Source organism: Harpia harpyja, chromosome 1 (genome assembly GCF_026419915.1).
Source record: "Harpia harpyja isolate bHarHar1 chromosome 1, bHarHar1 primary haplotype, whole genome shotgun sequence".
Taxonomy (NCBI): domain Eukaryota; kingdom Metazoa; phylum Chordata; class Aves; order Accipitriformes; family Accipitridae; genus Harpia; species Harpia harpyja.
Window position 1 is genome coordinate 70,048,489 of NC_068940.1, and position 22,066 is coordinate 70,070,554.

Below are 22,066 nucleotides of genomic sequence, written 5' to 3' on the forward strand. Positions count from 1 at the left end.
ATACCCCCAAAAGGTGTAGGTGCCACAATATTTCACATTCACTGAGATTTAGACTGGAAACAGCAAATTACTTTCTCTTTTGGTTATATAATGAAGTTGCAACTTCTGGTCTGCAATTAAGTTTGACAGCAACAGTGTCCAAAGCTTATCCATAATTTCTGAACACATGCAGACCCATGGATCCTTCTGCTGCTTGTGCTGGTGAGAGGAAATTCTTTTTGTCGCATATGGTTCCAGGATTTTTCCTTCTAAATTTTCTTTTCATGTAGGGACCCATATGCAGATTCTGTCTGGCACTTTGTTTTTCTTTTGCCAGATTACTAAACTAGATCTACTGACCTAATAAGCAGTGTGATATTTAAGTGTCTTGATTCCTACATTGTAGGAGTGGATGACATGTAGTACTAACTGAAATTCGGACTATCAGTCCTGTGCTTTTTGTGGCAACTGATTCTGCAGACATGTTAGGCTGGCTTGGCCCATGTTAATAAGTTAGGTTCCTGAAAAGAAATAGGAAGAAAAGCAAATATCTGGAGGAACCCAACACTGACCACCAACTTGTGCAGCACTATGGAGGACATGCAGATGGGGTAGTTTCAGGTAATTAGTTCTGCTGGCAAAAAGCATTAAAACCTGTGAAATAGCAATAGCTGAGAATAAACCTCGTGGACTTAGGCACAAAGCTTTTTTATAGATTTCTATATTTTCTGTGCCTTCCCTAGGTTCCACACTGCTGCACTAACCTAACGTAATTGCTTCTTCCTGCTTTTATGCTGAAACACTCTAGCTTTTAAAGCTCTTTGTTCTGTCTACTGGCTCATCCTTGCCTTTCTGACCTCCTCCCCAGCTTCATTTCAACCTTCCCGTCTTCCCATCAAACATACTTGGCAGTTTCTGCTCCACACTAAGAGTCTGGTCTGAGGCAGGTGCTGGTGGAGCGTCCAGCAAGGTTCCTCTCCTTGAAGACAGAGATAGAAACGTAAAGGTGCTGCCTCACACCAGCAAACCATGTTTGTTTCCCTAAACCAGAGCAGTTTAATTGGGTAGCCAGGGACCTGTGTGATTACACCTAGCAGTGAAACTATTTTCACCTCTGTGTGGAGGCACAGGTTGTGTGCTGAGGATGGAGCACATGGGAAAGCCCCATTTGGACGGGTTTGGCAAACAGAGCAGGCCACCTGCTCCACGTGCTGCAGACCAGGTGTGCTGTGCTCTACATGGGGCCTCAGAGGGTCGGTCAGTGCCCTCCTGCTCTGGGCCTGCCGGTGCTGCTGCTGGTGCACCCAAAGTGCTGAGAGGTCCCCAAGGGTTCAGCCGTTGGAGGGGCAGGAGCCCGCCGTGACGCTTCACACGCAGCCAGCAGCGAAGTCCCCAGTCATGAGGTCATCCCCTCAGCTTTGTGCAGTTTGGCGGACCCCTTATCCGGCGGTTTGACTGGTTAATGAGGTAGCAACCACACTCTGGATTACCTGCTTTACTTTCTAGACTCGGCCCGTGCGCGAGACAGAGGAACACAAGTTACCCATCCAATTACATGACTAAAACTGAATAAACGAGCCCCTTCTCTTCCAAGCCCTAACGTGAAAGGATGTAGAAGGTGGCTGCCGCCTCTTGGTGCTTTTCACGTCCTCCCGCTTTGGCGGCCCACGCCTCGGCGTGGCGTTTCAGGGTGCGCCCACCCACGCGAGGGACCGGTGGCCACCACCCCTCGCCCTGAGGGGCCGCCAGGAGCCAGGACCGGGGCGCTCTCTCACGGGGGGCGTCGGGAAGACCCCGAGCAAGGGCAGGAAGAGCTCTGAGGGAAGGCTTGGTGCCAACAGGGCAGCCGGCCAGCTCCGCGGTGAAACGCCCAACGGGCGGTCCCCGAGGCCCGCAGTGGCCGTGGGGCAACCTCCGCCCAGGCGACGCCGGCGGGGGGGGCGCGGTGGGCCGGCCGAGCGGCGCTGACCCACGCGGGGCCGGGCCGCAGCACCGGCCGGGACTCGCCGCGCGGAGCGGTTCGGGGGCGGCTGCGCGCGCAGGGGGGAGGGGGCCGCGCGCCGCGCCTTCTCCCACCGGCAGGGGCCGCCGCCGCCGCCAGGCTGAGGGGAGCGGAGCGGAGCGTCAGGCGCGCTGAGGTACGGTAACGGTGCCGGTAGCGCTGCGGGCAAGGCGGCATCTCCCCGTCCCTTTCCCCTTCCTCCTCTGAGCGGTGGGGCCGGGCCGGTGCCTTACTGCTCGGCGAGGAGGGAGGGTGCGGGGTCTGCGGGCAGCGACCTGTCCGGCGGGGCTCGCCCCGTCAGCGCCGGGCGGTGGTGAGGGAGGGAGGGAGGGGGCCGGCGGGGAAGGATGGCGCAGAGCCGGTGCGGGCGCCGTCCCCCGGCGGCGATGTCCTTCGGGCCTCCGCGAACCTGCTCCCGCGGCGGCGGGAGGCACCGCGCCGCCCTGGGCGGGGGCTGCGGGCACCGCGTAACATGGCTGCCCCGCAGGCCTCCCCCGGCCCGCGGGGGCGGCGGCCCCGGCGGGGGCTGGGCCCCGGTGGTGCGGGTGGTGGGTCCGGGGCGGGGGGAGGACTTGGTGTCTGGGGCTGGCATCGGCAAACGCCGTCCCAAGGCTGTCCCTTGCCTTCCAGCTTGAAGCAAGGCTCTCCGGTCTCTGTCTTCCCTGGCTGCCCTCTCTACTGGCTGCTGCTTTCCCTTCTGCTCTTTAAGGACCCGGCGTGGGTTGCGTGTCGTCCCCCTCGCCTTTTCTTTTTCTTTTTTCTTTTTTTTTTTGAAGGTGCCTTTTCATATAGTCACCTTGAAATCTAGATGCCTTCATGTGCATTTCTAAGCATACTGTTAATGCTCAGGTAGGTATGCAATGGTCTCATTCACTTGAGCAGGCTGATGAGCAGACATACCTTCCTGCAAGAGTCTACAAAACTGAGATCTCTGTTTGTGCTGCTATAATAATACTAGAGGCTAAGATTAACCTGCCTTAAAAAGACATTTTCTCCAGTACTGATAATTAGAGGGGGGGGGGGGAATCATATTAAATCAGCATCTCAAGCAGAAGACAGCTTTGTTAGGGTCCTGATCCTACCAGTGCACATATGTATAAATCTATCCCTTCAAAAACGAAAGCCATCCATACCTGTAAGATATGAAACTTTAATAATCCCAGAGAAGTGGTTGTGCTGCAGTACACTTGGCAAATTCTGTGATGCAAACTGTGTATGCTAAATTTCCTCATTAATTTAGAAGATAATAAAAACATGAACCTGTGGGAAATGGAGTGACTGACTCATTTGGTTATAGACTATTACCATTTCAACTATTGGTCTAAAAACTGTTTTAGAATTGGGGAATTAAAGCACCACTAAGCATGCTGACTCGTTCATAAGATGTATCCCAAACCTTCCAGCCAGACAAAAAGAAATCTCAAAACAAATCCTCAATCATATATATTTAGGAAGTTGATCTCTGTGAACACAGGATTTCCACTGATTTGAGATGAATCCAAGACTGAAGTTAACAAACCATTCATAGTGCTGTGAACTGTTCTAAGCAGTTTAGATCCCAGAGCTTACATACAGAGTCTAAAAAGACAGGTGTTATATTGAGGCAAATGTGGTGGATGGAAATCCTTTCTTGATGTGAGTAGGTTTTGTCCTCACCAGAAAAGCATTTCTGATGCTTAGAGTTTGAGATTTTTATGGTAACTTCTTTTTTTGGAAGGCATTTGTAACTTTTTTCCCTGGTAAAATAGGGCATGGCTTAAGCTCCATTTGTTTACTCTTGCTCAGTTTGGTATTTTTGGTAAAGGGTACTGAGTTTGGCTCTCCACCCTCCCCTTCAAAAGACATCAACCATGGATGCTTTATGCAGTTTGCATGTGGAAAAGTGTGCCAGTTTATGCTAGAAGCTTCTGGTAAGAATTTCTTTATTATGGACTTGAAGAGTTGTGAAGCTGGACATTGTCCCTGTAGTGTATTGGCCTTCTCTTTCTGTAAATTCAGCAGATTGAGAAATTGCACAGAATTGCTTTCTATACCAGCCTCTCTGTAAGGTACCCAAATGGCTGGTTTCTGTGTTGCATTACATCCTAACATTTGCAAACTCTTTTGCTAGCTTTGCAACACTTGCTGTTGTTTTAGGTTACATTTTAAACTAAACTGATACTTCCAACAAGATACTTCTATGCTTTTTAATTTACACCTTGTTAACATAACAATGTTGCTAATTTGAAATGACTGCCAGTCAGTGTGCATTAGCCAGTTGTGTGTGGAGGTGGACAGTCTCGCCCGTGCAGTCATGAATACGTAACTGAACCGCAGAACTGGGTTATGCTAGCCCTTTACAAAGAGGGAAAGCTACATGGCTAAGTATTATGCAGCAGTTAGCAGCTTCTCATTATGAAGTTGTGTGTTGTACAAAGATGCTTTAGACGCCAGCAGCTCCTGACAAGGGTCTCTGCCCTAGTGACAGAAGCAGGAAAACAGGTGCTTCTCTACGAAATGGAGAGTGTTACAAATATGACCTTAGACTGCAGGCTCGAACAGCAGCTACAAAAGGAATAGAGTTCTGTGAGTGCTTGGAGACTTAATTAAGTGCATTGACATCCACTCAGTGAAAAGTCTGTATAAATAATGAATTTTCCCTGTATGCATAGCCTGTGATGGAAATGAGTCTGAAATCTGTTGTCTTCTGGATGACTGACCCTGATTTGTTTTTAAATAGAACTACATTTTCATTAACATAATTCAGATTACTTGAGGCAAAAAATAAGATCCTATCTTCTTTTGAAAGATGCCTACTTTGAAAGGTTGGGCGAGCGTGCATTAGACAATTAAAATGGAAAATGGTTGGTCAAGGGACTGTAAACTTTTGTAACAGCTGAAATCCTACCATTTGTTAGGACTTTAAATGCTGAAGAGTTTTACCATGCTCATTTGATGGCCAGTGTCTAATTTGTTAGACAGTCTTAAGCAACCTGGCAGCTGTTGCCAAGAATATTCCAAATTTTCCCACATACAGCAAGAGAAATATTTTCAATTCCTTCAGGCCTATTATGCATTTGCTCAGTTAAATTACTGAAGGGGGCATACTACTTAGGAAAGCTTTGAAGTGCAACTTGATTTTTATGCCTCTGTAGGGAATTGCTACTTCTTGTAATTCAAAAATAAAAGTAAACTTACTGGAGAAACTGTCCGTCCTAAATCTCTGACTAGAAGTTTGAGATGTTGCTCATTTTGAGAAAATTCTTGAGAAATTTTCAGCAGGTAGTTAATGTAAAAAAAAAAAAAAAAGAGAGAGAGAGAGAAAAGTTGAGCATGGCTTGCTAAGTTTCAGCTGCTGGTAACTCCTCGTAGAGATCTTCTCAGACACAGCTTAGAGGGACAATCAAAGTTGAGCATGGCACCTACAAGTGGTAAATTGGTATCATCATCCATTGGTGGTAAGGAAAGAGTCAAACAGTTTGACTAAGGTCTAAATAATGAAATGTCCAAACCAGAGGGACACAGAGATCTGGCATGGTTTTGTGCTTTATGTTCAGGAACAGTCTCTGCTTTCTAATTTCTTAATAAATGCAACCTTCCTCTCTCCTGATAAGTCATGCATTAAAACTGTCCAAATTGTCAATTAAAAAAATAACCTTTCAGTGTTTCCTAAGATAAGAACAATATTATTATTGTGCCTTTCAGTTTGCTGTCTTTGTTCTGTGCCTGCAGCTGAATGAATTTTGCTTTTCATTTCTGTTTTTGGAAACATTGCTTTTCTGCAGGATGCAGAGATCACATGTCTCTGTGCGTAAGACACTAGGCTTGATTTGTAAATGGAAATACAAGCTTGTCTCAGGCTCAGGAAACATCTTAATTTGAAAGTTAAAATGGAGGTTCAAAACCAACAACTAAACGCTGAACAAAGTTTTCACAGTTGTAACTGACCATTCTCCTGCCACGCTGTTAAAAATATGGAAGAGTTGAGAATAAATAATGTGTGGCCTCTCCGATATATTCTTCCCTTCCTAATGAGACAGCCTTGATCCAAATCTGGGGACCCTTGTTCAGATGCTGCCTCTCAGTTTTTCATTGTAAATGTTTCTTGCAGGTTAGGTCACTTACCCTTTCTGGTAGCCATGAAAACAAATTTATTGAAATCTTTAAACATTACTGAAATAGTTCAGAAGTATTAGCACAGCTGGGTTTTTGTTTTATAAAAACCCAAAATATAGTGAGGAAAAGTCATCCTTTAATACACAGAAAAAAGTTGTATGCCTTTGTAAAAGGTTTAATGTGCTCTCTGGACTTTAAAAGCAGCTCAAATCTCTTTTGCAATATAAATGTTAAAGAAAATGCTGTCATCACCAGAATGCACTCAGAACTTACAAGCAAGATGTTTAGCAGCCTCTGTATTTCTGGTATCTAAAGCACCTGTTCTAGACCAGCATTAATTTGAAGAAACTAGAAGTGAGGGTGGAAAAATTAGGCTATATGATCAGTAAAACTGGTGTTCTGACAAAACTGCTGTGGAGGTCTGAGATGCAGCCCCAGTGTTAACCCTCCTATCCTTGTTTTTGTGGACACCCGCACTGTCTAGAAAACATGATGTTGATTATCACCAGCATTAACAATGGGTTATCTAGGACAGTCACATGTGTGCTTGAAAAACTGGAGGTTAGGAGAAGTTTAGACTTCACCCTGTACAACACTTTGGTTATGTCTGTGCTTCAGAAAGCTCAACAGTTACGCCAACAAAACTCTTGAAGACAAACTTAGAAAATCTTTGAAAGATGACTTTGTGTGATGTATATATGCAACCTCACTAAGCTGAATGAAAGCAAAGTGTATTTTTTGTGGTTCCATCCATGCTGGAAATCTTGCCTAGCGTAGCTGTGCTGAGTAATGAATGCAGCAATTGTGCTCCTAGGTGAAGGTTTGGCTTGATCAAGCCAAGTTTTTGCCAGCTTGTGAGTCAAATCATATCAATACAAGGCAAATTTTATAGTTAAATTCTACTCGTAGTAACATGAGGTGAATGCTTTTCTATTGTCGGTGCTGGCTGCTTGGTCTCACTGAACTTTTCTTAATATCTACTTGAGCGTTGTTTTGATTTCTTGTGCAGAGGAGCTGTAATGGCAGTAGTTGACTTCTCATGTAATATCTTTTACTGGTCTGGTATTGCTCTACATGACGGTGACTGGGTATTAGTAAATTTCTAGGCAAGAGTCTATACTGGTGTAGAAAACAAAACTTTTGCATAGTGTATTAAGGGCAGAACTGTGTACCTGTGCATCACTTAACATGTCCTAAATGGTGCCTTGTCAGGAAAGGAGTAGATCTACATGTAGGAATGGCTACTTCAGAATTTTTTCATTTGGTGTAAATCTTAATTTACATTAACAATAAATCTTAATTAACATTTCAGAAACCCCAGCTAACCTAACTTGTATTAAAACCAAAGGGTTTTTATATGTGACTTTAGGGGCATCTTTAGCTTTTCTTGAGGTAAAGTTGCAGGGCATTAAGTTAGCAGCACTTAAAAAAGTGTGAAGACCAAATATTGGCTCATCTCAATAAGCATGAGTTAAATTTTTTGACCTTGTTTTCTCACACTAATTCTTTTTATTGCCCACTGCTTCTTAGCGAGTGCTGCACTTTCATTATAAGCCTATTGTTTTGTTTTCCAATTGAAATAAAAGACAGAGAAAAGACCTTGCTGTTGGCAAAAGCAGTTTTACTGTTCTAGAAATAAGCTTTGGAATCACTTGAACAATAAGTTATTAGAAGAGCTTCAAAACCTAATAGTTCATACTATTGAATTTTTATTTTTAGTATTTTTTTTTAAGACGACATGCAACTATGAAAGCTACTGTTGGCAAGCCAGTTTTCACATAATTTGTAACTTTGTAAAACTAGTAATTACTTCATGCTTAATGCCTTCAGGGTATTTTGGCAAACAAGGAAAATTATTTGGCTTGAAAAGAGTTGGTATCTATTTGATATGAGAGGATAAAGTTATTTTTCTGAGAAGTAATTCTATTGTAGCAGTCAAATTCTTGAACTTTATAAGAGATTATTTCAGTACCAAATTGCAGCTTTCAGAGAAGCAGTACACAGTGTTTGTTATTCTGGGAGAAAAAAAAAAAACAGCCCCCCAAAAAAACCAAAACCAAAAAGTCTTGAGCAAGTTAGTATGAAAATCTTCCTTTCTCCAGTTTGGACTCTGACTTGCTAAGCTCAGAGTGCTTTGTTGTGGATACATAGCTATTTCAATTTTCCTGGGTTGGGGGGAAGTCTCCAAAACACACTGAATAATTTATGCCCTTCCCTATTCTCCTAGGAGTGTGGCTTCAGTCTCTGACAGTCATGTGTTTGTGAGGGGAGGATGGGATGCTGCAATCTGTCCTCCTTGTCCGTTGCTATAACAGCATTATTTGTCTGTTCCTTTTTTTATAAGTGAAAAATGACATCTAAATGAAGCTTTCATTAGATTATGTCACAATCTTTATGTACAGACTTAAAGAATAACAATTTTATTCCTTGTTGGCTATTCTAGAAGTCCAATTGTTGACAAATTTTGACACTAATAGTGCAAGTTGTTCCACATAGAATGTTTGACCCCTCTTAATACATGTTAGCATTTGTAAGATCTTCATACTGTGAAATGGAAAATACTCTAGAGTGAAATGTTCCCATTCTTGCTATTTTCAACCTGAAGATTAGTATTTTGTCTATGAAGATTTATGGGTTAGTTTTCTTGAGGTGGTGCTAGGCAATAGCACTTCCATGTTTGCCCTATTTCAGGAGTATAGTGATGTTCAGATATGTTTATAAAGCCTTGATAACTGTTGTACCTGTTGTCTGGCTCCAAACATCACGATGTGAAACATTGCCCAGTGGATGTTACTCCTTTCTTTCTGCATCAAGAGTACTTATGAGCTCATCTGTTTTACCATTGACAGTAATGGTTATTTGTTCATAGAATTAATTTGGCTTGGCAGTCTGTAAATCAGATTTATTACAATGAGAAAAGATCTTAGTAAGGGAACTTGTTAAACAAAACTTCTTCATAGTGAACACAAACTAAGCTAGGTCCATAGTGACGAGGTGACTCTGGGAACAAATACAACCACGTGCAATATTGCATCCCTGCTGTAGTATATTTTTGTCAAATAAAAAGATAGCAACTGGAGTGTATTACCTTGTGGCTGTCGCTCAGAAGTGGTTTTCCAACCTTTGTGCCCGCTGTGATTCTAGGTCAATCAAGTGTGATGCCTGTTAACTACCTGAAACTGCAGCAGTTATTATGTAGTGGCATAGCATAATGTACAGCTCTCTGTCTATTTCTAGTGCTTTCATATGCAGAATGGTTTTGGATACAGCCTATAATAGACTGTATGCTCCCTGTTTCTCTTAACTTGCAGTGGCCTATCCATGAGTGTAAGGGTCTGCAATCAAATCTAGGGCCTGTTGATATAAAGCGTAGGTTTACCTCTGTCTACACCAAAATGTAGCTCTGAGGTATACTCTGTTGAGAGAATCAGGCCTGTATGCTAACATGCTCTGTGGTAAAGAATTGTGTGAATAGGCAACAAGGTGTTCTTTGAGATTTGTTTGCAGTAGTTCCCAGTGTTTTCTGAGGTTTTCAGGATTGCCTTTTGTTGGAGGAGCAAATAATCTGTGAAAAAAGAGTAGGGATTAACAGTAGGTGGTTTTGTGAGTTAGTCTGATTTATTAGAGGTACTGTAAAGGAGGAGCATTCTGTTCCTCCTGTAGATGAAAGATGCTTGTTTAGTATTGAGTCAGGATGGTACCTTGTGAGAGGGCAAAGAGGTGGCAAATGCATGAAAATGAGAATGAGGACAACCTGAAGTTGAACTAAGAAAAAAGGAAAATGAAATAGGCAACTAGAAATGTCCTGCTTAGGTAGCTGCTAACAGACTGCTTTAGTTACATGATGGAGGAAGATGAAGTTCAGTAGTGTTCTGAACAAACACAGGTTTTGGGTGTATCTGAGAAATTGCCATCCTTGTCACATTTAAAATGAACCGAATGAGGTTCTAGGAAAAACTGCTACCTAGCAAACTGAGTAGATTTAAACTGTAGTAGACTGCTAGCTAGCTTCCTCCTCTAGAAACATAATTTAAGATCCCAGTGCCAACTCTTATGACAATCATGTTTTCAGTATAAGGTTGTAACATTCACCTTGCAGTGTTTAACTGTTATATTCCCCCCATATGAAATACACTGTGTGTTGAAGTGAACTCTAGTTATAGAGTAGCTTACTAATACTTTCATACTTAAAAAGTGTTACCAAAACAGCAATTTGGTTTTGGTTCAGTAACTGTTGGTACACTTAAGGGAAAAAATCAAAAACCTCACAAATACTATTGAGCCTGCTTTATTCCAAGGAGGACTTCAGGAGTCTGTTGAACATTAGATACCTACAGGTTTTTAATTCTTTTCCCTGCCTACTCAGTCTGTAGGTATGTAAAAGTCTGCCTTGCATACCTTCCAATTTGTTCAGTAACACAGTACTAAAGCATTCCTTCTCATCTTTGTAGACCTACCTGGCAATATGTTCGGTATCTAAGTTGAAGAACTTAATGTAATAAAAATTAGTACTGTGTATCACTTTAACCCTTCTTTCTAGGCTGTTGGATGTCTAATGTCTTTCAGCTGCCTTATGTATTTCAGATAAATCCACTTAGTTTGTGTTTAGAATAAAGAAAATATTTCTTTTGAATACTGAGATCCACAGTAAGCCTGCAAGTTATTCAAGATTTTGGCTGGTCTGTCAAGGCATCAGAAGACAAATTTAGAGCACTAAATGATGACTTACCTGAAGGTATATGTGAACTCTTAGGGTGCTGGAAAGTAGTTACATTGACATCACCAACACAGTGAAATAAATGTATATATTTGGAATAATTCATAGCAAAATACTAAATAGTTTCATTAATGGTGAAGCTTGGGCAACACTATACAAGTTGCATTTCAGTTTAATCACAAATGCTCTGATGACTTGCAAGTGATAAGAGTGGCAATTAAAGTGGGGTTTTGTCTTCATGTCTACCTGCAAGACACTCATCTAGAACCAATAATGTACTAAAACTTAGTGGCACATATGCAAGTCCGCAGGTAGGTGTCCTCTGCTGGATGTATTTTATCAGGTGAAGTCATTCCAGCTTATAGTACCTTGTCCTTTCACACTGGTCAAAACTCTGCTTGTAAAAAGGGGTTGGTTTGTTTCCTAATGCATTTTCAACTCAACTGGCTGATTGTTCTTGTATATAATCTCACCTAAATTAAAAGGTTGTGTGAGGTCCCTAGACAATTCATCACCCCACATTGTGTTGGTAGAGGACACCTTTAACACACATCTTGTCTTGAAGTTTTTTTGCAAGGTTGAGCACCTGTATGACCTGTTTATAGTCTACAGCCAAACTCTTAAGTGTTTTCTTCACAATTACCACTTTATGGATTATAGCCTTTATCCAAAAGGCATTCTTTATTTGATTTAATATTGGAAGCCTGCTATGCTGTGAGAAGTATGTGCTCAAATGGTACTACTTTAGAAAAATAAAAAGTCACATTTGAATGGTTTGAAAGATGTCCAAGTTAATGATCAAACCCAGATTTGCACACACCCTTACCCCCAGCGTTGTCTTTCAAATAAATTGGCAGCTTTCAAGGGGAAACTTTTGATTGTATTCGTTGTTTCTAAGGAGTCCAAATGTGTGCTGATATTTTTACTTGTTCAGGATATCATGGAGGGAGAAGAGAAATATATTTGTTCACTTTGGGGCTGGAATTTCTGATGCAATGATAAGATCGATGAAGAAATCTCAGATATCTGTGTTGAGTGCTATTTTAACAGTAAACTGTTTAACTGCTATTTTAGCAGTAAACACCCCACCTTTTTCTTCTGTAGGCGTATGTGCCAGAAGTTTCCCTGAATAGTGGAAAAAATGTCAGATATGGCAATGTGCACAAGACCAGCTGTAGTAGTGTCATAGTCCTGAAACAGTTGACATTTTTTATTAATATATTGTCATTGCAAACACTTAAAATCTTAAAATACCTGTACTATCCTGTAAGCATTTTAAAGAATATTCACATTAGCCTGCATAAACAATTAAACTGCAATCAATTAGCTTTAGGTAAGAGCAGCAATGCAGACAAACCGCAGTGAAAATAAAGTGCAATTAGTGCTTCAGTCTCTCTCTGATCTGACTAGATAAATTGACACAGTTTTTTATATAATTGTGCTGTATCGTTATTCTGTTTCCAGTTACACCATTGTCTTCCCTGAGGAATCCCTCAAACATATTTCATCTTTTCTTTTTTAAAATATTAAACTGCGTGGAAGCAGAGAGAATAAATTATTTAAAATTATTCTGTGTCTCTGCACTTGTCTAAGTCAGCAGAATACATCTAGGTCATATGTTCCCAAACAGCTCCGGTGCAGAATATCCTCTTTCTGTGGGGACTAAGTAGAGTCATTAAGGTACAGTTATCTTGCCTTTTTTCCTCTCCTTTATGCCTTCACAAGGCTTTGGTGAAAAATGTCTGAAAATTACTGTAATTCTCTTTACTAAATCAAGATAAGCTTCCTTTGAGCTGTCCTGTTCTTCCATTATCATTGGACAACCAAATGACAGATAGAGGGAATGTATTGTCTCTTAGCTACAACAAGTAGCAGTAGACTGAATGATTCTCTAATGCATGCAATTATGAATTAAGCAAACACTAGTTTTGTTTGTTTACTCCTCCTTTCCTTTCCAGGATGGCTGCAGCTCCCCCAAGTTACTGTTTTGTAGCCTTTCCCCCATGTTCGAAAGATGGGCTGGTGGTGTTTGGAAAGAACTCTGCACGGCCTAGGGATGAAGTACAGGAGGTGGTCTACTTTGCTGCCGCAGCTCATGAGCCAGGAAGCAAAGTTGAGGTAAGGGTGAACTGTTACATTCAAACTGTGAGAAATTACTATTATTGGAAGAAATGAATGCTGTCTTGTTCTCTTGTCAGATTGTGGAGTCCTTGTTCCCTTCACTCAAACCTCTCTTGAGTAGAGAAGAGACAAGATTTTTGCAAGTCCTGAAAGTGAAACTCAGAATGTAACTTTTTTGTTCAATTGAGGAAAAATCCATGATCTGTACTTTTTCCAGCAGACGGGCTGAATTGTTCACTTCTCTGATTCCTGGACTGTGTAGCCTATCGCTTGCCTTTTCCTTTTAAGGGAAAAATATCCTGGCTAACTGGAACTAGAAGCAAATTTTCAAAGTTTGTCACTTGCCATTTGAATTGTTCTGATTCATGGTGGTTGTTTGACAGCTGTAATGGGGCCTGACTATGCTAGGCATGTTGCAAAACAGGTAGCCAGAAATCTCTGCCTCAAAGAACTTGCACTCTGGTGAGGGAATGTGAGAGGAGGAAAACAAGAGCATAAGCTTTGTAAGCCAAACATAACTCTTGTACATACAGTTGGCTTTGATGACCTGTTCTGCAGCTAAGGCACCTGCATCACGGTCAATTTTCAGTGCTGTGGCTTCTCTCCAAATCCAAGCTGGATGTGGAGTCCTGAAGCTGGACGCTGATGCAGGTTGAAAGGGACCCTGCTGGAAGTAATTTTAATTATAGTCTGTTACTGCAACCTCACTTTAATGACAGGAGAATGGAAAGGATAAGCAGATGTGGAAGGGTGAAGCAAGGGGACAAATGGAACAAGACAACAGGAAGGGGGAAAAGTGTGAAGTGAAAGTGGAATGAAGAGAATGAGGCAGCCAAAGGAAAGACAAAGATTGGTGTGGATAACCATTTTAGCAAAGGACACAGCCTGATCTGCACTGTCAGGAGCTTTTAGAGTCCACAGGTTCTTGCTCTGGCTGGCAACTGGGAAAGCAGGAGCTGTGAGGTTCCCTGCGTTCAGCTTCCTGCTGTCCCTGTGGCTGTGCAGAAAGCTGAGGACACTAGGTGTTCTGCACCAGGCTGGCGTCTCTCATCCCTACAGGTCCTTTATGGATATAATCGTCACTTCCCCGGAAGAGGTCCTAAGGCCAGTGCCAGTTTTAATTCTCTTTCAAGTGGGACAACTTCCAAATTTCAGAGGATTTGGTGCTGTTCTTTCTAACAGTTAATGTTCTCTTGATTCCGTTTGCTGACAACATCTAGTACAACTCATGCATTATTAAATGGTTTAATCCTGGATATAAAGAAATCCCCTCCCCCTGTCCAAAAGCACTAACTGCTGTTAATTGCAGTGCTGTATTGGTAGCACAGTTCTAGACCCGTGCTAGTATAGAGAACACAAGTGTGACAATAACACAAGAAGAAAACTTCAGAGCAGTCTTTTTAAAGCTTCTCTTCATAGAACTGGAAATGAAAAAAGTTCTGTTATTGTGGAAGAAGAACTTCCAAAAGCTGCTCTGGAGTGTTTGTATCCTTAAAGGAGAATACTTTGCAAGAACTTAATGTTAGAGTACTTGATTCTTTTAGTCTCTTTGCCCCATATCTTACTCTTTGAGATTGTCATAATTTGCTGAAGTGTATAATTAAGCCATATATAATCTATTATGATCTCTCTCCCACCCCATGATTAACCAGTTTAATGCCTTTTATAGAATTCAGTCATAAACTGGCCTCTTTTCTAGTCCTTTTGGAAGCGGGGAGCACAATCCCTTTGCCTAGTACCCCTTCAAATGTTGAATTTTTTTTTTTTTTTTTTTTTTCAAATGAATGTAAAGTTTGTTGGAATGTGGTGAGGATGCACTTTTAGACAAGGGACTGGAGTGGGCTAAGACCTTTTTTTTTTTTTTTTTTGTTAGATTAGGGGATTAAGCCCTAATTAGATGGTTACTTTGGCCTCTGCTAGTCTATGCTACTGCATAATTCTTCATTAGCTAGCCTGAGATTTTGCAAGTACAGTGGTGTACAGAAATATACAGACTCCAGACGTTTACCAAAATTCTTCCTGTTTCCTCCCAGCACAGAATAAAACATCTTCAGTTGCTCTGGGAGTAGTGCAAGCAATCACTTATCGCTGCATTGTTGTCACACTCAGCACTAAGTATTGTTAATGTCTTTTTTTTTTTTTTTTTTTTTTTAAAAACTCATGGGTATTTTGAGTAGACTAAGCTGGTTAACACAAGATACAGATTTTAAATGTTTTATTGGGTCTAAAGGCTGTCTGGTAGCTTTGCACAGTCCTTTAACTGCTCTCCTTTGGACAGACCTAAACATAGCTTTAGTTGTTAGTTTTCTTTAAAGTTCAAGATTTTTTTTCCACCTTCAGAGAGAGAAAGAGAGTGTGTTCACTCAAACAAGTCTAGCAAATATCAATGTTATAGAGTAATTCTCTTTAGAAATAATCCCTTTTTTAATTTTCTTTTAAAACTGGCCACTTCAAAGGTCTTTAAAAAAAGTATCATAATAATCCCCTGTGCTGTAGGAATTGTGAAAGATTGACTGAATCTATAAAAGCTCTACAATCCAAGTTTTAGGCTGCTAGATTTGATTCTAGATTTTGCTGGTTTGTGAACTTAAGGACACTAGTGAATAAGAAGATTGCAATTTCAAACATGCTAACTCTTTGTGATAGAAGTAAGGTGTTCAGTTTTTGCTAATTAGCTGAAATGTATGTATTTCTCCAGTTATAGGGAGAGTTATATGTGTCAGACTACTCTTGCCTTACGACAAATGCATACTTACCTATAAGCAGAGTTTGCACAAAGCCTGTTAATTCCTTGTGTGCTGTTAGTGGTACCTCTAAAAGTTAAGAAAAGCTTTAAGGAAGGGCTTGAATTCAGCTGCTTCACGTTTTTGAAGTAGCAGGCATGCAAAACTATATCCACCTTTTAAGCAAACTTATTGAGCTGTCAGAGGTAATTAGCTAATAGGGGGAGTGGAGAGGAGTGTCAGAGCTTCTAGATGTAGCCGTTGACATATTCAGAATTATTACTTTGTTTTTTAAAACCCATGAAAACTGCCAACAGTTCAGTTATCATTGGGTGGGGGTTTTTTTTTTTGCTATAGCTTTCCTTCCCTTGCGTTTTCTAAAACTAACTAAACAGGTCTGAGAAAATTAAATGTCTGAGAAAAGTAAATGTATGAGATTTTGCAAATGGAAAAATGTGATTGACCAATTTCATGCTACTGTTTTTCTAAGGCAGTAATCCTTTGTGCCTCTGACTAAATTTTCCCTCTCATCCATCCTAGCATTTTTTTCCCCCCAAATGAACAGCTTTTCTCTCCATTCCATATTGTACATTTGCATTGATTTCTTATGTTAGATATATGATCCTTTACCTTCACTGGGCAATGGTAGTGGACTTGCTTTTCATTATATTCTATTCTTTGCAGGTAATGTAATCCAAAGTGTATCAAATTTTGATTACTTCTCCATAACTGTCACTCACATTCTGAACTTCTGTTAAGAGGTGGTTTTCAACACACTAGAAACATGGGTTGTTTTATAAGACACTCTCAGGAATTCTGTATCCTATTGATGTTCTGTGCTGCTCACGTTTGCAAATGTGATAATGCACAGTGTACAAAAAATGGCACAGTAGTTCAGCTAGATTATTGCTATAAAGGAATCCAGCAGTCTATGCTATATAGCTATCAGCTAGTTTGTGGCAGGGCCTTAAACAAGGGAATTCAGTGAATACTGCAAGTCATTTTAAGCTTGATCTTTGTGGCTCAATCTACCAGACAAGTAACCCTGCAGCTAACTCATCAACATAATTCCTTCCCTCCATGTCAGCAGGTTCCCAAGACCCTGAACAATGGGGCTTTTCATGAAGGTCTGTTCTGTGTGTGTGTGTGTGACAACTTTCTCAAAAGTTTGTTCTTGTCTTGCATTGCAATTTTGCAGTGGCAGATGCTGATTAGCACTCTTCCTTGTTGTAATGTCAGTCTAGTAAACTTGTGCATGCAGGTGAAATATTGCTCCCTTAAGCATAAATAGGGTCCTTTTTTTAATTCTTCTACTAAAAGTAAGTGCGTTCGTTTTTCCCCACACATGGATTTTAAGAATTTTTCATGTGTTAGTGAGAATTCATGTTGTATGAGTTTTAAGATGCAAGCCCCTCTGTCTTATTTTTAAGGTAGATTTTACTGACCAGATTTTTCTTGTTCTCTAGCAACCTGCTGCTTGCTGTGGTTTTCTTTCCCCTGAAGAAGTCTTGATTGGACGACTTTTTATTAGCTGAATTTTCCAGGTGGATTTTTTTTTTTCTTTTAGATCAACCTCCTTTTCTTCTAATTTGACTTTTATCCATGATTTGAAAATAGTCATGGTTGCTTGCTTCAGTATAGAGCTGTAAAAGCTCTTTTATCTTAATGTCATGCAACTTCTTGTGGAGGAGTGGAAGGGAGAAAATAGAAAGGATGGTCTACAACAAAGTCTATCAAATTGTGGAATATGCAAAATTTTTCTAATACGTTGATATTAAACACTCTTCTGGGCTTAAAGCCAGCCCTCTGTGGGGTAGGAGGAATTTTGTGTTTTCTAAAACTTCATGGCACAGTTATGCCTCAGTTGTTTTTTAGGGTATTTTTAATAGTTTTTTGTTTTGTTTTGTTTTTTTTTAAGGCTACCTTCCTACCTCCCCTTTCTCTGAGTTTTCAGAGAAGCAGTAAGATTTTTTTGCTGTGCATTCATCTGAGCACTGCAGACATAAAAACTCACCTGAAGCTAACTGAGGGGTCTCTGTCTGGTGTTGCAAGATAGATATAAAGCTTGGAAAGTAGACTTTGACTGTATTAAAGTTGGCTTTGTATTACCTGTAGGTATCTTAATTCTGGTATTTGTAACATAATCACCAGGCATCATGCCAGTGCCGTAGTTTAGTTCTGGTATACTTTGATTCCCTCTTTTGCCAGCTGTTTGTGTTATCTGCATTACATCTTGGGGTAAGATGTTCAGAATCTGGTAACAGAAGCCAAGCAGCAGCTGAATCTACTGAGAATTTGCTCTTTGGGAAACCTCCAGATTAGATTGACAGTGCCACACTTAGTCATGTTACTGCAGCTGTGAACTTGAACCTGGGCACCCCCACTACGATACCTCCATGGGTAGATGCTGACTTGCAGGAAACCTTGATGAAACACAGCAGTGTTTGTACCCGTGATGAAGCTTTTCATTTACTCTATGTGGATAAAAAAGGTTGTGGTCTAAAAGCTTACAATTCAGAGATAGTTTAGGAACCTGCTTTTTCTTGCCTCTCAGCTGAGACCTGATAACTGGCTCTGTAAGCAGCCTGCAGTCAGACGGCTTACCTCAAGCCACCTTGTTTAAGCTAACCTTTAGACTTCACACAGAGATAGAGGAGAGGCACTATGCAGGCAGGCAGCAACTAATAAAACAGAGAAAGTGGTTGCTGCCTACAGCAGAGTCTATTGCTTGGCTAATGTGAGCTTTTTCTCTGTTCTGCTCCATTGCAGGCCACTGGCCTTTAAACTGATGTGTTTGACTTTGCCTTGTAACACAATGCACGAGCTGGCAGAAGTTCAGAGGTAGAAGCCATAATCCCTTGGATGTTTCTGCCCTCTCAAAGCCTCTGTTTTTACAGTAGGAGTGCTGCTTCTTTGCTCCCTTCTGCTGTCAAAGCGAAACTGGTTAGCTTGAACTATTTTTTTTCTTTATCTCTTTAATTTTTTTTTTTTTAATTGGAACAGAAAGGAAGAGAAGGGAGAGTGCTGGAATTGTGTGGGGCAAAAAACTGCGAACCATCCTGTCTTGACCCAAACTGTTTACTTCTGGCAAAACAGATGTGTGAGCAGGTATTTCAAAGTGGCCAAGCAAAGAAATCAGTCCTAGGATATCTGAGAGTTCCAAGGATATCTCTGTGGGCTTTTTATGACTTCTTTGAAATCTGTTTCTTACTGTTTTAAACAATTAAATTAATAAGCTTCATCCCTATTTCAGTTTTACTTTTGCTCATCACCCAGGAGACTGCTAGATTTGTAACTTAAAAAACAAGAAGTAAATTCTTGACTGCTAAATCAGCTCTGACATATAGTGTCTCCAGAGGAGTGTTCTCAGCCTTGGGCACCTTGCTGCACTTTGTGGTATTTTATTTGTTTAAAGATTTTTATATTTCATTTTGTTGAGCACATTTCCATACTGTGGCTTACATGCCTGAGGCTCCTTGGTGGCTTCATAAAGTATGTTGGAGTAGGTCAGAGGGTATGTAGTTCTGCTTTTTGACAAGGGAACTGTTTGGCTTTTTCTAGCTTCTCTAATTCTTTTCTAGAATAAAATCTATCATCCTTAGTCTTCAAGGTAAAAGACATTGCTAGAGATCAGAGGCATACAGATTCAAATTTTACAGTTATTGGTTGCAATGAAAAGAAACAGCTAGGAACAATACGCAAATACAGAAGCTTATGTAAAGTATACTAGGGCCTTCATAAAAAGGAAAATCTTGTTCTTAATATGAAGAAGTAAGGGGCACTCTACTGTGGCAGAAATTGGTTTTGTTCTGTATTTGTGCACTTAGTAAATGCTGCTGCTGTTTATCTGGCTACCACATGAGGATACAAGTACGAGCATAATGTATGTTTTTGAAAGCTAGCTACCTGAGGATTCATCCTGCCACTGGAGAGACTCTTGTTAACCATTCTGGTTTGACTATGTGACTGCTAAGAACTAGGCCTGATTACTTGAGATGCACCCAGGCTAGGTTTATCCTGGTGTATGGCTGTCCCCTCCACTGCAGCACAGCAGTTGTGCTGCTAGGAGAAGATCTCACGGCCGAGCTTAATGGGTGTTGTGAAGTCATCTAGGTGTCTTTCACTGTATACTTAGTGCTGCTTGGTGCATAAGCAATCAGTGGTAACAGCATCAGCTAGCCACATCTTCTGTATTGCATGCTACTGCTTGCATATTTCTCTTTTCAGAGAATGGTTATTCCCACTCCTTTGAGCTCTATTGTGTTTGTTCCTGTAAATAAGCAGCAAAAGAATTATCTGTAAAACAAATTCTATCACGCATGTCCACAGGAGATGGTCTGTGGGGCTTTCTTGAACAACCATGTTCTAGCTTTCCAGTCCCCCACTTCACCATGATGGGAAGGCCCAGGTAGCCCATGTCACCTGTGGAATCACCTCTCTAGGCAGTTCCAACCAGGCTGTCAGTCTTGATGTCTTGATGGCCACAGAGGCAGCAGGCTGTGAGACTGCCTCATCACATTTTTGCCATCCCCCTTTTGGAAGGGGTTAAAAGCAGCTGTGGTGCAACTTCTTGAGTTACCGCAATAGTACAGATATTTTGCCTATTTTCAAATACATGCTATGGTACAGCAGTGCTTGAAGTAGTTAAGCAAAGGTTAATGCCAAGTTAGAGCCTGGATCTGATGAGGGGGTGGTGTGGGGGATTCTCTTTGTGTAATCTAGAGTCTTATGGCCCTTCTTCAAAGATCATTTCTTTCTAAAACATTCCCTGACTATTGCCTTTGTTATCCAGGGCTGAAGGCGATGTGATTTCATTGATATTTTGTAATGACCTGACTGATGGGGCTAGAATCAGGCTTCTGCAGCCTGAGTACAGTAGAAGCTGCACAATAGTTTCTTTTCATTAATGAAAGAAGAAATCTCTTGTGCTTATGACTGTCATGTCTGTTTTTGGAATACCTCCAACATATCTGCATGCCCTAGCTAGGGTGGGAGGTACATTTGTGCCTTGTACTATATTAGAACTGCCTTGGTAAGATTCTCTTCTTGATACCATAAGTGAAATAAAAGAAACATCATTAGTTTCCAGCCTGCTCAATTCTCTTTAAAGTTATTGCCTGCATCTCTTGTATGTGAAGTCTCTGTTCTTTACTTTTATATTTCCTGATAGGAATTTACTGTCACAGGGCATGATGCCAGTTATGCTGCTTTCAGGGCTGGAGTTCTAGCAAATCAATGGAGCCTGACACCACTCACACACAGCCTTTGCCACCAAATGTATCAGTATTCTTCTGTTTTTAGCATTCATACTCAAAGAAAAATGTTAGTGTTGGGAAACGCTGAGGCTGGATGCTTCAGGAATTTTAAAGACAGGATTGGTAGCAAGCAGAATCACAGCAGTACCTTATGTCTATTTTGTCTTTGCCTAGTTTGGCACAGCTCTCAGTAGAACAGGCTGCTATGCTGTTGTGCTGGAGGGATTTGCCAGATTGGTAGGGTGTAGGAGAGGGGATAGGGAGGTTGTGGTTTGTGCTTGCTTTTGAAATCTTGTCATCTGAGCTCCCATTTCTAGAGATCTAGTGGCCAGTGAGGTTTTTTGGTGGATAGTATTGTCTTTCCCCCACTATTTCCTTCCATGTCTGAGCTGTTATAAGCATATGTTCTGATTTCTGTGGAGTAGGTAGCAGTGGTTTGGTGTGCTGCAAATCCAGTGACTGGGTTTAGTTGACCTACCTTTAAAATGGATGTGTCTTGGCTACAGGTGGATAGCCCAGTTCCTCTGTTTCCTGCATGAAGGTATTCTTTTATCTGGAACAGTGTTTTCTGATGTTATTTTAAGGGTGGGGGGTGGGCGGTGGAGTTATGAAGAGTGGGAGGTTTAAATTTAAAATTAATAATCTATTGTCACAACTGGACCCTAGTTTTTTGAGCAGCTCATACCTATTATTAACAAATATGAGCCAAATGCCTCCCTTAATGCATCAGTCCTATTGAGTGCCTACTTTTCTGCTTACTGGAGTAAATAATTCTAATGGGAAGGTAAAATCTCATCAAGGCTTTTTCATCATCAATAACCATGGCAAAGGATTGTTGAACAAGAATCGAGTCAATGGTAGTTTTACAAGGCCTGTCAGCTACTATCAGATTGGAATGTTTTTCTGTTATTTAGGTCTTCTAAGGCAATTTATATAAATAAAGCTTGAACATTGTCTATGTACATGAGTTATTCTATGGAAGCTGAAAATAACAACATGAAAATATGGTCCATGTTCAGTTGCCATTCAGTTGGGGAATGTAAAGAAGCAATATAGAAGGTGGCAGCTGTATTCTGAGGTGCGCAGAGAGGCCTCTGGATGTTTTCTGGCCTCTGATTACATAGTTACAAAGCACAAAAGCACTTTTTTCAGAATGCTCTGCATCCTTCAAGTA

The 22,066-nt window shown here is 41.1% G+C and overlaps 1 protein-coding gene across 1 annotated transcript in view; it reads left to right on the forward strand.

Annotated features, from left to right (window-relative positions):
* Positions 1 to 2,024: 2,024 nt before the first annotated feature.
* The window catches only part of SCRN1 (secernin 1), a 39,248-nt gene continuing 19,206 nt past the window's right edge, over positions 2,025 to 22,066 (forward strand). The window contains exons 1-2 of the mRNA XM_052799211.1: positions 2,025 to 2,117; positions 12,752 to 12,911. Coding sequence (XP_052655171.1) covers positions 12,753 to 12,911 — 159 coding nt within the window. The 5' untranslated portion in view covers positions 2,025 to 2,117; position 12,752. The remainder of the gene's footprint in view (positions 2,118 to 12,751; positions 12,912 to 22,066) is intronic.